This window comes from Stegodyphus dumicola, chromosome 7 (assembly GCF_044657685.1).
Source record: "Stegodyphus dumicola isolate Sdum_Otavi_A_Nest chromosome 7, ASM4465768v1".
Classification (NCBI taxonomy): Eukaryota; Metazoa; Arthropoda; class Arachnida; order Araneae; family Eresidae; genus Stegodyphus; species Stegodyphus dumicola.
Window position 1 is genome coordinate 49814162 of NC_140774.1, and position 14017 is coordinate 49828178.

Consider the following 14017-nt stretch of genomic DNA (forward strand, 5'->3'; position numbering starts at 1 on the left):
GATATAATAGCCGACAGATTTCATAGACCTTAAATATACGAAAATAAAACATCTTATATGATTATGAAATCCCGTCGACCATGAAAGAGATGTAGCCGAAATTGCGTCAATAATTTTTTCAGAAATTTAAAGAAATATATTGTTATTTCTTTAATAAGATGATGAACAGATACAAGATCAACAGATACAGATATAGCGTATACAAAACTTTATCGCATTATTTCGTGTTGCATAATCATTATTTACACTCATGTCCATAAATTAAGGATAATTCGGAGTCACGCGGAAATCGAACTCTAAAATAAATATATCACCTGTAAAATCACTACACACATCTTCAAGAATCATATGCAAATTTCAGGAAGTAACCAGATGACACCGATGGTACGTCACAATGACGAGAGTGATATATAAGGAATGCAGGCAAAGAAGTAAAATTGTTCGCAGGCGCTTTATAAGCATTTCAGTGCAATAACCGAATAGTTATGACACAAAGGACGCATTTGGATGATATTTTACGTAGTAGAATTATCGGCCGTCTGGAATGTGAGCGTACCCAACTGGAAGTATCAGACGAACTTGGAATTGCCCAGAGTGTTATCTCCAGGCTTTGGTAACGATTCCAAGATGATGGTAATGTGAGTAGACGTTACAGCACAGGCCGCCCCAGAGTTACAGCGCCGAATGAGGACCAGCATTTGGCAGTTACTGCCAAAAGAAACAGGCGGAGCACAACTTCAGACCTGTCTCGTCAGCTCTCTTCAGCCACTGGTACGACAATTTCAAGCCAGACCGTGTACAGACGCTTAGGGAAGATTGGTCTATATGCTCGTAAACCTGTCAGATGCGTTCCACTTACTGCAACTCACTGTCGCCTGCTGTTAGCCTGGAGTAGAGAGCATGCATTATGGACACCACAACAGTGGGCTTGTGTGATGTTTTCCGACGAGTCCAGGTTTAGCTTGCAGTCTGATTCTCGCCGGACTTTCATATGGAGAGCTCCAGGTACCCGTTACCACCAAGAAAACATCATTGAACGACACCGTTACGGTGGTGCCGGAGTGCTCGTTAGTGGTGGAATTATTCTGGGTTCCAGAACATGTTCAAATTGGAACCATGACAAGCCAAATCTATCGGGACGTCATTCTGGAACAACATGTACGTTTGTTTCGGGGCGCCATGGGCGCACAATTTGTGTTTATGGATGACAACGTCCGTCCTCATCGTGCAAACATCGTAAGCGAATGCCTTCAATCGGAGGATGTCACCCGTATGGACTCGCCAGCATTCTCACCGGACTTGAAGCCAGTAGTATTGTGTATTTATTTTCAAATGAAGTCGCCTGTTGTATCTATCAATGTACACTTTTCTACATGCCAGGATCCCGTAACTTTGAAAATACTGCACAGTATGCTATTTTGTTGAAGGTAGGTCCAAAAATTTAATCTTTTATTTTCGCCTAAAATGCAGGAGAGAAAAATAACAATTACGAGATATTACCTTCTTTACGAAAACTGGTGTTTTTCTGTTAACAGGCGCCACTCGCCAAATGTTTACATTCCTTCCTAATTCCCTTAATGAAGATTACATACTTCAATAATAAGAATTAGTATATAATTTTATAAACATAAAGAGAGTAAAATTTGCTTTTTTAACTTGTATACTTAGTAAAACTATTGTGATGCACGAATTAATCGGTTTTGTGTTATACTCTGCAGGTCTTTAAAATTGCTACCCCACGAAGTAAGAGGACAACAAACCTGAAGTTTGAAGGGAAAGGTCAAGGGTGGATGGTGCTATTGGAAATTCGAGAACTTCACGAGGTGCCGGAGCCCGTGGAGTCCCCTTGTTACGTGAAACTGATGATTTAAAAAATATGAAATATTAATCATAGCTGTTGAATTCCTGCAGTAAAAAACGATAAACTTATAGGATGTGGTTTGGTTTGATGTGATTACGACAAAGCCTCGAGAGCTATCTGCCTAAGGAAAGAGATGCCTCTGTGGAGGACTTTTTAAGAGAAACTGGCTCGTATACACGTTGCACATAGGGGTAACCATGAAAACGCCCATGCAGCCAGCCCGTTCGCGGGATGCGAACCTCGGACCGAACTACCACTGTTCAGTGACTTTACCGCTCGGCCACTGGTGAGCCACTATAAAATTATAGGAAGAAAATATAATGACACTCTTAAAAATCAAAAGATACATTAATGGTACCATAGTAAACTTGACCGGATAATGTTACTTAATCTGGTCTGGTTCACTTGATCTGGTAATATTAATTAATCTAACAACTCTAACAGGTGTGAAGGGAATTATCGCTATGTCTGAAGCATCTACAAAATCGTGAGTGGATTTAAATAACCTTTTCATTCAAACATAATTTAGAACATAAACTCACTCTCTTGTGCAATATCAGCCTCAGGTTGTGGTGATGCAACTAAATACAACAGTCAAATCAAACGTGGAACAGTAGTCAAAGACTACACAACTATCATTACATTACTATAAGCTGGTTCAGTAACCCTACCGGAGCGTCACTATTATTATATTACTATAAGCTGGTTCAGTAACTCTACCGGAACGTCAAAACATAAAAAAATAAAAATAAAAATAAAAATAAATAAATAAAAAAAATGTCGACAGCAATAGAATGCGAAGTTGAATAACTACGACTATCAGAGCATAGAAAAAAAAAACAAGAAAACAAGAAACTAACACATAGAGTGCACGCGAAGCGAGAAACACGTTCGGTCTCAGAAACCCAAAACCTCAGTTTAAATACTGGCTACCTCATTCTGGTGAGGAATGCGGAAAGGAGGTGTTATAGTAGAGACCGAAACCGTAATAATGGGTTAATTTAAAATAATGACTTTACAAACTCATCGTTTTAATTCTATCATCGTTAGCTCATCTCGAGATCCAGTGGATGTTATGAGAATTTGCAGTCTCTGAGTCCAAGAGGGCTACTCCGAGCAGTGTATGGTATTTCAACGGCCTCCACTCAACCAGCGCTTGAGACGACAGGCACCTTGTCTGTATCACTTTAGAGATTGTAGAACTCCATCACGTATCCTAGGCGATGAACCTGGGTATGTTATATTGCACCAAGTAAATCTGCATGTATGGTACGACGACATCCGCAGTGTTACGAACTATCAACAAGGTAACGATTACTTTGCTTCCGTTGATGTTACATCACCGGTATCAGCTGATGAATCCCGCTTTTACAGCATTATGAAAGCCTATAGGAACCGAGATTACATTATGATTGCCGAAAGGGAATCGTAATGTAATCTAATCGGGTGGAAAAAATGCGGGACGGGTACGAAGGCTGAATTGTTCATCATCATACCGGTCTAGCATCATGAGTATGGGATGCCATTGAGTACTCCTTCCTTATCCACATATCCAGTACTTTGACCAACTACTGCTATATAAGTGATGCTTCAATGTTCATGGCTGTGTCATATCTTCGGAGCTTTCGTTGCCTCACCTTTCAGCGGTGTAAGACGGCACTTTTAAGCATGCTGGTCTTTTTCCTCAATACACGGGATATTCGATATATTCGACCTGGGGCATTCTCTAGATCTCTGATCAAGTATTTTAACCTCAAATAAGCTTTTTAACTATAATGAAAACTCTAAATTTCGTCGAAAACGGTCTTATATACTTACTGATAACATTCATGAAAGGTTCTGAATTCAACTCACTTATATTAGAAAATATTGTTCTATATTTCTTGTATTCTGAATGACTTTTTAAGTTGACAATAATAGATAAATAAAGAAGAACTTTCATTGCATTTAAATATTGGAATAAATATAATTACTGATAATACTGACTGGGAACCAATGCGAAGTATTCTGCCAGATGTGGGACGAATTTCTCCGATCAGAAGACGAAATAATGTAGTTTTCCCGGCACCGTTTGCTCCAACCAGGCCAAAACACTAAAAAATAGCATAAAATGGATACGAAATTATTACGATCCGTAATATAATTTGAGCTTAAGTAATCGTACAAAAACTGTCCATTAGTAATATAATATTAAACTGATACTGATTTTATATGAGTAGTGATAAATTTGTGCTCATAAGTGAAAAGCTGGACTATTTAATTATTAGGTAGGTAATAACAGGAATATTATATTACTAATGAAAAAAAATTCGTGCTGAAAGACATAATATAAGTCAACAGAAACATCTGTTATTAATGAGAATAATGCTATAAATATTTGTAATATTTATAAGCTGAATATAATTAAAAATGAAATGTATTCTGAATCAGTAAATCATATTATTAAAAAGTATAATTTAAATTATTAAGAAGTATATTTATTACTTTCTCAGTTTGTTAAGCTTTATGATTATAGTTTGAAAGACAAATTGAAAGATCTGTCACATTGTACAGCATCACTATGCAAATTGGCTATGTATCAGGCAGCGCAGAGGATAAAAGTCTTACATCTCATCCATTTCCAATACTGGTTGCATGGATGGTAGCATGAAGTAACGAAACAGAAACATTTGTACGGATTTTTCTAAAGATGTTTCTAATGCTAAAATATACTTTTCACACTCTTTTTCATACAAATCCATACCATACGTACACATGAAGATACCTCAGAAATTTGAGAAAAATTTTGGTATGTTTCAAGTTAAAAGAAATTTACTTGATTGGTACGCCAAAAAATATTAACTGAAAAACCGAACATTAACTGAACATCGATACTGAACATTAACTGAAAACCGATATTGAGCATCTGTAAATATTTGTTCAGACAATGGAGGAAAAATTGCATTTTAACTTTCAGAACTTTGTGAAAAATATGAAAATATACAGAAAAATACAGGTCATATTTTTCAAATCCCTTCTATTAATAACGTACACATTTTAACTATGACGGATTAATACTTACTTCACCCACTGGTATGTTTAGACTTAAGTTATCAACAGCATATTTGTTTCCAGCTTTACTGGGGTATACCTGCAAAATTAGAAATTACGCTTATTATCTTCTGTAATTCAGAAAAAGAAAGGCACTATTATAATAAAAATTAATGACTAGTTTCAGATTTTCTTTTTTGAAAATAAATTTTCATACATTTCTAAAAAGTATATGAATTTTCATTTTAGCTTACTTTAAAATTTATATAATTGTTGGTAATGATTTCAAAAAAACTTTGTATAAAAGTTATACGAAAGATTAAATTTTAAAGTGAATTTAAGAAGGAATTGATAGAAGAGAGCACACTTTTACCTTTTTTTCTAACTTCAGATATACAGTGAAGCCTCAGTTTACGAAAACAATTCGTCCATAAAGGCCGTTCGTGAACTAAAGGGTTTGCAAACTGAAAATTGTTTTCCTTAGAAAATTTTTCTTTAGTTAATGTAAAATGGATTGATTAATCCATTCCTAGAGCACTGTTGAGTGCATATTTGAACGTTTACGACAGAAGCTTTGGCATAAATTTATAAAACAAAACCAACTGAGAATCATTAAATCTAAGACGGCAAAAAGGTAAACGCAATACAGAACATATAAAAATAGAAGAAAACTTAATTTAGTTTTAAAAAAGGAAGAAATATATTTGGAGAAGAATCTCTTTGGTAACACAGAGAGTCCCTCTGCCTTCGAGAGTCCCTCTCTCTTTTTTTTATCATTTAGGGCCAGCCAACTCTGTTTGGGACCTACTGGATCGTTGTCTGAAAACATATTTCCAGTATATTTTCTTAATGGTCTATATTTCAAAATGCTCCTAAAGTTAGATACGGCAGGATCTCTGCAAATGCTTATTCTGTGCTTTGCTACTACTTTATCAGAATGACATCGTTCCATGAAGCTTTGCATCTTACTCCATTTTGCAAAAATTTTGGGTACAAAAAACTAAGATCATCATCCCTTCCTTCCTCTTTCTTCAGAAAACATTTTCTTCACAGTTGGCTTTGTTGCTGCTTTTGAAACTGTCGCAATTTTTCCGCGCTGAGCTAATTTTTTTTTTTTTGTTCCATAGTCACTGATTTTATATAGAGAAACAATATTATGTCTAACAAATAAGTCCTCTGTATTAAAATCTTCAAAGTCAGTGTCTGCAGCACAGTTTGGCCATAATTTCCTCCAGGTTGAAGTCATGGTCACTTGTTGCTAGGCTTTGTTAATGAGAATTAAGTTATGGAGAATATCAAACTACACTGCATTTTGAAAAACTCGCTTATTACCAGACCAGACAAGTATCTCTTAATGCTGAGAATTAGGCAGCTGATTTTTAATGCTAAATTTTACATTATTCAATCATAAACCATTATTCCAACTGCGCTGTAGTATAAAACAAAGCGCTTTCACACTAGCCTATACACAAACAATGTTTAACTCCCAAACAAGTGTATTCAAGCCCTCTCCATTATTCTCAAGAATCGCACTTCATGTAGTTATTTACTTGTCCTAAAAGGTGCTTCTCAAAGGAAAATGTTTTTCTTACATTGAAGAAATGCACGAAATGATAAGAACGGCTTTTACAGCCATAATACAAAAGTGTTGTTTCTTTTATTATTCCATTATGCTGTTACTACTTGCATCGACATTAAAGGATCGTGGTGTCTACGACTATACTATTTTTTTAAATTGTTTATATTAACACATATTTTTAAAGTTATTATATATTTATTATTTGATTGCCACACTGAAACTGTTTATTTGCTAAAGTGTTCCCCAAGTATTAAAATAATGCTATCAAATGATGAATCTGATAAGGAAAGAGACTTCGTATTCAAAATTTATAATAACCGATCTTGTTGTATCCCTCCAAATCTGGGGTCCCCAACCTTTTTATTCCTAAGAACACATTCTAGAATATCTGCTGGACGGCGGGCACCATTTACTTTATCACACTAGTTAGAATTTATAGTTGGACAGAGTTAATAATACATGCACATGAAAAGAGAGAGAGAGATCGATTTCGCTTGAATAACTACAGGAAGTGCTGGTATCTGTGTTGGATGCAATTTCTATTTCATTAAGAATGAAAAAACGTTCGTATAGAATTTTATTGAAAACTAAAACATTTTTATCGTCATCGCACAGCGGTGGGCACACGTTAAACGATCGGCGGGACCTGGTGCCCACGGGCATAGGATTGGAAACCCCTCCTCTAAATTAATTTGGATAAAAATCTTTTTTTAACAAACAGAGTTGTTTTCCTCTCTGCGGGTGTCACAGCACATAAATATTTATACTAGGAAGATTAATTTTTATCTAAGCGAATAAATAGTAAATTAAATTATTTAAGTACATACATAAGCATACACACACACACACATATATATATATATAGTATATATATACATTTCTCTTAAAAATACATACTTGAGAAATATTTTGAATCTGTAGTAAAAACTTTGAATCATCTTCCGTAACAGTAGACATTACTGGCCTTTTGCTACCAAATATTAACCTGAAAAAATGTAATTTTATGTTCTCACATTCTCTTAAGAATTAAGAATAACACAGAAAATTAATGAATGAATTTGAACTGATATAAAAGGAAAAGAAAGAATTCTTATAATTAGTTAATATACTGGATTATGGCAAAGCATACTAAATATATCTATCTGTCTAATGGGAGGGATGTCTTCGTAAAGGACATTCTACAAGAAAGTGGTTTGTATCAAAATCTATCGAAGTGCTGATAGAGCGATCGCCAGCTGTCCAAATGGCATATAATAGTAGTATACTCAAACAATTTTACTATCCTTTATAGTCTATTTATATATTTATGATAACAGATTGATGACTTATGCATATCTCTTATAACTTCCATAGGAAAATCTTAAGACATGTATATCAGAAAATATATTTTTGTCTTTTAGAGAGTGCAAAATATTAAAAAACAGCCTAGATAATGCGTGTAAATGAAAAAGACGGCAAATTCGTGAGTTTAGTGTGGTGCTCATGGTACGTATTAAATATTTAAATAGATGTGCAATCCCTCTGAAATGTTTCTGTTTTTTCATTAAAGTCGTAAAGTTTGCAATACATTTTATGAAAAGGTGGGCTGTTTAAAACATATTCGATTAAAAATTTGAAATCTGCCACTTATACATTAACGTACTGTATCGTCATTTGTTAGAGAAATTGTTAAATTAGCTCAGAACCTATTATAAAACCTACACATTTTTGAGTTTATTAAATCTATAGAGGTGAGTTATAAAATTTCATAAATTAAGGCATTTACAAACAGCGCAATGACCAAAGTGGCCTCATTTACAAGGCAACCCAGCATTTTTTTAATATATGTCCCAAGGAAAAGAAAAAAAAAAAAAAAAAAAAAAAAAAAAAAAAAGAGGATTTGGCTATAACATAGCCTTATGAATTTGAGTTTGTTATATTGTTCTTCAAGAATTTTCATTGAAAATTGATAAATTCCGTACAGGTTAAGCAAATACATTTTTAATGCGAAATTTAAGGGATTAAAGTTCTTATTATATTTTTTAAATGTGGAATAAACATATGAAATAAATATCATATCAAAACGATTATTTTATGCTAGGTATGTAACATGCGTAACATGAACTTTTATTATATAATTATAGTATTTTCGGATATTAATTATTAAGAAGTAAGTTAACAGCATTTGAATATCCCAGTTTCTTATACAACTACAGTTATAATTTCAGTTATAATTTAATTATGCAATGTCAAATGGAAGCATTCTTGGATTTGGCTATTTGTGGGACGACGTGGAAAGTTTAAGTTAAAGATCTTATGTCTATTGGAATGACAACGCTTGCCAGGTCACAAGTGTCATAAATGCTTTTATAACTATAAAGTTATAATGTATTTTCTTCTGCCTTCGCGAAGTAATTGGATGCATACTTTGATGCGTATTCGAGAGGTCCAGGTTCGAGTTCCGGAGAGGCATTTCTCATTTTTCACGTTTCCTGCTTATATTATAAAAAAAAAAAAAAAAAAAAAAAAAAAAAAAAATTTAAAATTGGCGGTAACAAGTAAGAAGGAGAGGCCCTAACTGGTTTTCCCCATACGCTGAAGCACTGGCGATCCTTTCGTGGTGAACAAAGCATTAAGTGACTTACCATTAAGATCGATGGGTTTGAACACGATCGGATGTAAACATTTTGTAATTACGTCGTAAATATACATATAGATGTATATATTTTCTTTTTATATAATATTTCAGAGCCCTAAGTATGTAAAAAAAAAATTAAACAACATTTCATTCTGAACGGAATTAAATGCTATACTTTTCACAGAACAGTTTGCTCAGAACGGTTTAATTTGAATGAAATATTTTAACAAGTTTTCGTTAATTACATTAGAAAAAAAAATTAAGGTAATTCGATTTTATTCGGTAAAGGATTACAAAAATTAAGATTAAAGTAATAAAGTAGTAAAGTAATTTCAAAGTAATAAAGTAATTTTAATATTGCATTATTTCTTTTCTATTTATAGATCTTCTTCAAAAATACTCTCTCAAATATGACATGATTTTTTAGCTTCTGAGGCATCTTTTAAATCGAAAAATCGAAGTCAATTTATAATTATGCTCTATTCAGTTCATTTTAAATTAGAGCACATTTTGTTTTAATAGTGAAATACGTTAACTATTGGTGCTCATTTCTATGTACTTAACTTTCTCTAAATATTTCTAAACGGGAAAAAGGGGGATTTTATTTTAAATATTATTTAAAATTTGTAACTGAGTTATTATAAAATGTAAGGGGAATAATTCTTTTAATTATACTTATCAAATTTGTTTTATCCTTAATTTCAACAATACATATTTTAAAACTCTTCTTTATTACTTCCTTAAGTACGCATCTTATAGAATTTGCTTTACAATACTTTCTAGCAGATTGCTTTCCAGTACGAACAATTCCTGCTTAAATAGTTTTATAAACGTATTTGTCAACAGGATTTCAATTTATGTTCACGATTCATTATTAAGGTTATTATATATTTATAATCATTATAATTTACATTAATTTAATAATTATATTTATTTTATTTAAAACATTTTTGCGTTTGGAACATAAAATAAAAGTAGCGAATACTCTATCAAGTGTTTTCGAAAGACGTATGCAATTTTAAAGTACAGTAAGGTATTTTTCATTAAGCATAACATTTTTGCTAAAATCTATATTTTTTTAGTTCAACAGCTTATAATTTTATAAAACAAATTCATAATCAAAATCGCTGTTGTTAGTTATCGAAAAATAAACAAGATGCGATTTTTTGCGCAAATGTCACTAAACTATACAAATTGCTATTATTCGTCACACAATGAATGTTTCTTTTATACGAAAGGGCCCACCAGCGGCCGAGCGGTAAAGTCGCTGAACACTGGTAGTTCGGTCCGAGGTTCGAATCCCGCGAACGGGCTGGCTGCATGGGTGTTTTCGTGGTTTTCCCCATGTATAACGTGTATACGAGCCAGTTTCCCTTAAAAAGTCCTCCACGAAGACATCCCTTTCCTTAGGCAGATAGTCCTAGTGTGCTTTGCCATAATTAAATACACACACACTTTTAGGCGAAAGTGTCCCGTTTTTTTTTTTATTTGTATGGCCGAAGCAATGCGGAGTTGGCCCCTCCTTTCTTTCTTACCTCCATGGGAAAAAAAAAAAAAAAAAAAAAAAAAAAAAAACTAATGGCTTTACAAGTGGCGCCCGAATTAAAATAAAAGGCGGTGAACGATAATTAGTCACCAGCAGGATTTGGCGGTTGGATCCGCTCATCTCTAGTCGCCCTTTAAAAGGGAGGGTATAAAAGGTGATACTCTATATCAAATTGTGGAGTGCGAAATGTGCCCATGATCGTGTGTGATGAAGAATATATTTTTGATAATTAGTTCGTATCCACCAATAAAAGTGATATTCAATTCGGCCACGTCTGTCTACAAGTCTTCCCTTCGAGTGGCATCTTTCTGACTACGCGGTAAATTCTCACCAAGATTCAACGAAGAGAACCATAGTTAATCTGTTTCAGCAAGTTATCGTATTACATAGATATATATATAAACCCCGGTTCGTTGAGCGCAGTCTTTTACTCTTACATGTTGGCAAATTGTGCATTTTGCGCTTTAAAAGTGATTGAACAGCGTTTTCCCCATGTTCCGGTTAAGGCTTTTATGCGCCTAGTCAATCCGCATGCAAAAGTTGTAGAACCATCAACAATTTAAAAGTTTTTTTTGGCTTATTACGTGTTCCGCCCTTAGGCACTACACGGAAAGAGAGGGATGCCCCGTGGAGGTCTTTTTAGGGAAACTGGCTCGTATCCATGTTACACATGGGGAAAACCACGAAAACGCCCATGCAGCCAGCCCGTTCGCCGGGACTCGAACCCCGGACCGAACTACCAGTGTTCAGCGGCTTTTACCGCTCCGCCGCTGCTGGGCCTAATTTAAAAGTTTAAGCCGCCGTTTTTTTACATTTGAAACTCTAAGTAGAATCGTGAATTGAGTCCGTTTATGCATAAACTTTAGTATCTTTCCCCCGGGTTTCTGAGATACGACTACTATTTGATTTCTCTGTTTCAGTTCAATGTGGCAGAAAAAGGAGTCGTGGATGATTAAATATAAGTCAAACAATTAATCTAATGGTGATCAAAATTTTATACTGCAGCAACTTTCTCATATCAAACTGAAAAAATGACATAATTTCGCACTTGGAGACAAATGTAACCCTGAGTTTCTTAGCACATCTATGCAAATATAGTACTGTAAAGAGCGAAATTTACCATAGACTGCATTCCGAACTTTCCTCTCTATTAATTTTAAAGTTTCTCAGTTTTTATCTGGTCACGGTTTCGTTTCAGTCTATGATAAAATAATTTATGTGAATGTTAAAAAAATGCACCTCAAGATGTGAAACATTTAAGCTTTTCACGCTACCTTTAATGACCCTAAATTATGCTTGCAAAACAGTCTGAAAATGTTCGGCGGGACTTGGCCAGTGAACTTATCTGTTTTCGTGAAGTCCAGAGTGCTGTTTGTTCTCTGTTTTTGTTCGTTTTATTTATGCATGTAATATTTTATGTTTTATTTAACTTACTTTTGTAAGCCCGTGTTGTAAATCTGTGGTTCACGGGGAGATTGTAAGTGTTCAAAAAAGAAATGTGCTCTCGAAAATTGTATGTAAAGGGGAAAAAAACGCCCTATAGGCCGTTATATAAAACCTGAAAGCTTTCAGGATTTTAAAACAAATTTTTTCCCCTTTGTTTGCATTAACCATATTTCATTTTATGCTGCAATTTCAAAATTCGATGCAAGCTGAATTACGACTATATAGTTAAGTGTATGTATGATAATTTAATTTTAAATAAAAGTTTATTTTTAATTTCAGACTCCTTAATTTTATTTTTAATTAGAAAATTTCACTCATTCAAGTTACATTTCTTTTTAATATATAACGTGATCTTTTACAGCGAAAATTTAAAGCGTTATTATTAACAGGCGGCTTCTTTCCAAAAAGCTTAATTAGCTTGTAGAGTCATTAGGTTAATTTGAAGCAGTAGACAGGAAAACTGAGCAAAGCCCTCGCCAAGACTCGAACCTGGACCTCTAGAATATGCGCCGTGTGTGTTACACCACAAAGGCATGCTTCAGGAAGGGAGAAAATATCTTATATAGTCCTCCTTTTAAACGGCGACTGGAGATTAGAGGACCCACTTACCAAATCCTGATGGTGACGAATTATCGTGCACTACTTTTTAGTTCGAGCGCCATTGTAGAGTCTTTAGGTTATTTTGAAGCAGGAGGCATGAAGAATGAGCAGTGCCCTCGCCAGTGTGCGAACCTGGACCTCTCGAATACGCGTCGAGTGTGCTACGAAGGCATGCGGAAAGGAGAGAGAAAATACCTTAGCTTAAAGCACTTCCTAAATGCATCATACCCCTCCTTCAGCCACCGACTTTTATATGTGAGAAATAATTTTAAAAAAATCATGTATGGGTTTAAAAGACAGTCTTACATCCATCCTCTAATGAGAAAATTAAGACCCTTAATCACTTGCTAACTTTCAAATTGAAAACTTAACTCTCGTGTTATCTCTTATTGTAAAAATATGAAACTTACGCTCCAAAATCAAAACTAATATGTACTTCCTTGTTGGTGCTGGATTTATTTCGTTTAGTTTTGTATCTATCACGTCAGTTACGCTGGAGGTAAAGTGACATGTTGCCTGTTTATTGTTGGAAAAAATCTCCAACATATCAACAAACTAATATATTTCATGTTGGGAAAAAATTTCGTTTGGAAAAAGCAACGTATCAACACATTAATGCAGGATTATTCATAATTCTGCGAAACATTTTAAAAATTTATCCTAACTAAACTATACAACCAATAACAATTGTTTTTATATTGAAATGGAAAAAAATTCAGCAAGCACTTTAACATATTTCACAAACACTGAATATGTTCACATTTGCTGTGGTCTATGTGATAAACCGTTTCGTCTTACATGCGTGCCAGAATGGAAGGATCGAACGCAGTCATAGCGTCAGTGATACGAAATTTTCTTTTGCCAAGATGCAGGACATTACTGTAAACGGAGATAAAAAGGTCCTTGACAAACCTCCCTGACTCATGAAGTCTCATGGAAATTAAATTCGAAAACTAGGATGTCTATCAAATTAACGCATCATCTCCTCGTCTTGTGTGTCTTGTCTATCCTAGTGGAAAATTTTGATTGAGATACTTTCGCAAATCCAGCTTTCAGATGTGTCCAAATAAATCCTCCCAGTACTATACAGGTGTTGCCGAAACAGTAGAGGTGGGCACACTAAAAGTTTGAGAAATATGTTTTAAAAAAAAGTAATTTTTTCCCATTTTAGTGCAATAAAGTTTGGTTTCGGTTGTATAAATTATTTGATATGAATTTTAATTTTCTTTATGGATTTACGAACCCTGTATATTACATGTATTTTTATGTATAATACATAGAAAAATTAATAACATAATGGATGGAAGGCATTTTTTAGCACTTGTATTAAACGGTCAT

General features: G+C 34.1%; 1 protein-coding gene across 1 annotated transcript in view; it reads right to left on the reverse strand.

The window, feature by feature from the left end:
* The window catches only part of LOC118197423 (uncharacterized), a 235726-nt gene that overhangs the window by 14976 nt on the left and 206733 nt on the right, over window positions 1-14017 (reverse strand). Inside the window, exons 69-71 of the mRNA XM_085820180.1 lie at window positions 7368-7455; window positions 4923-4991; window positions 3848-3954 (exon numbers count right to left, since the gene is read on the reverse strand). Coding sequence (XP_085676306.1) covers window positions 3848-3954; window positions 4923-4991; window positions 7368-7455 — 264 coding nt within the window. The remainder of the gene's footprint in view (window positions 1-3847; window positions 3955-4922; window positions 4992-7367; window positions 7456-14017) is intronic.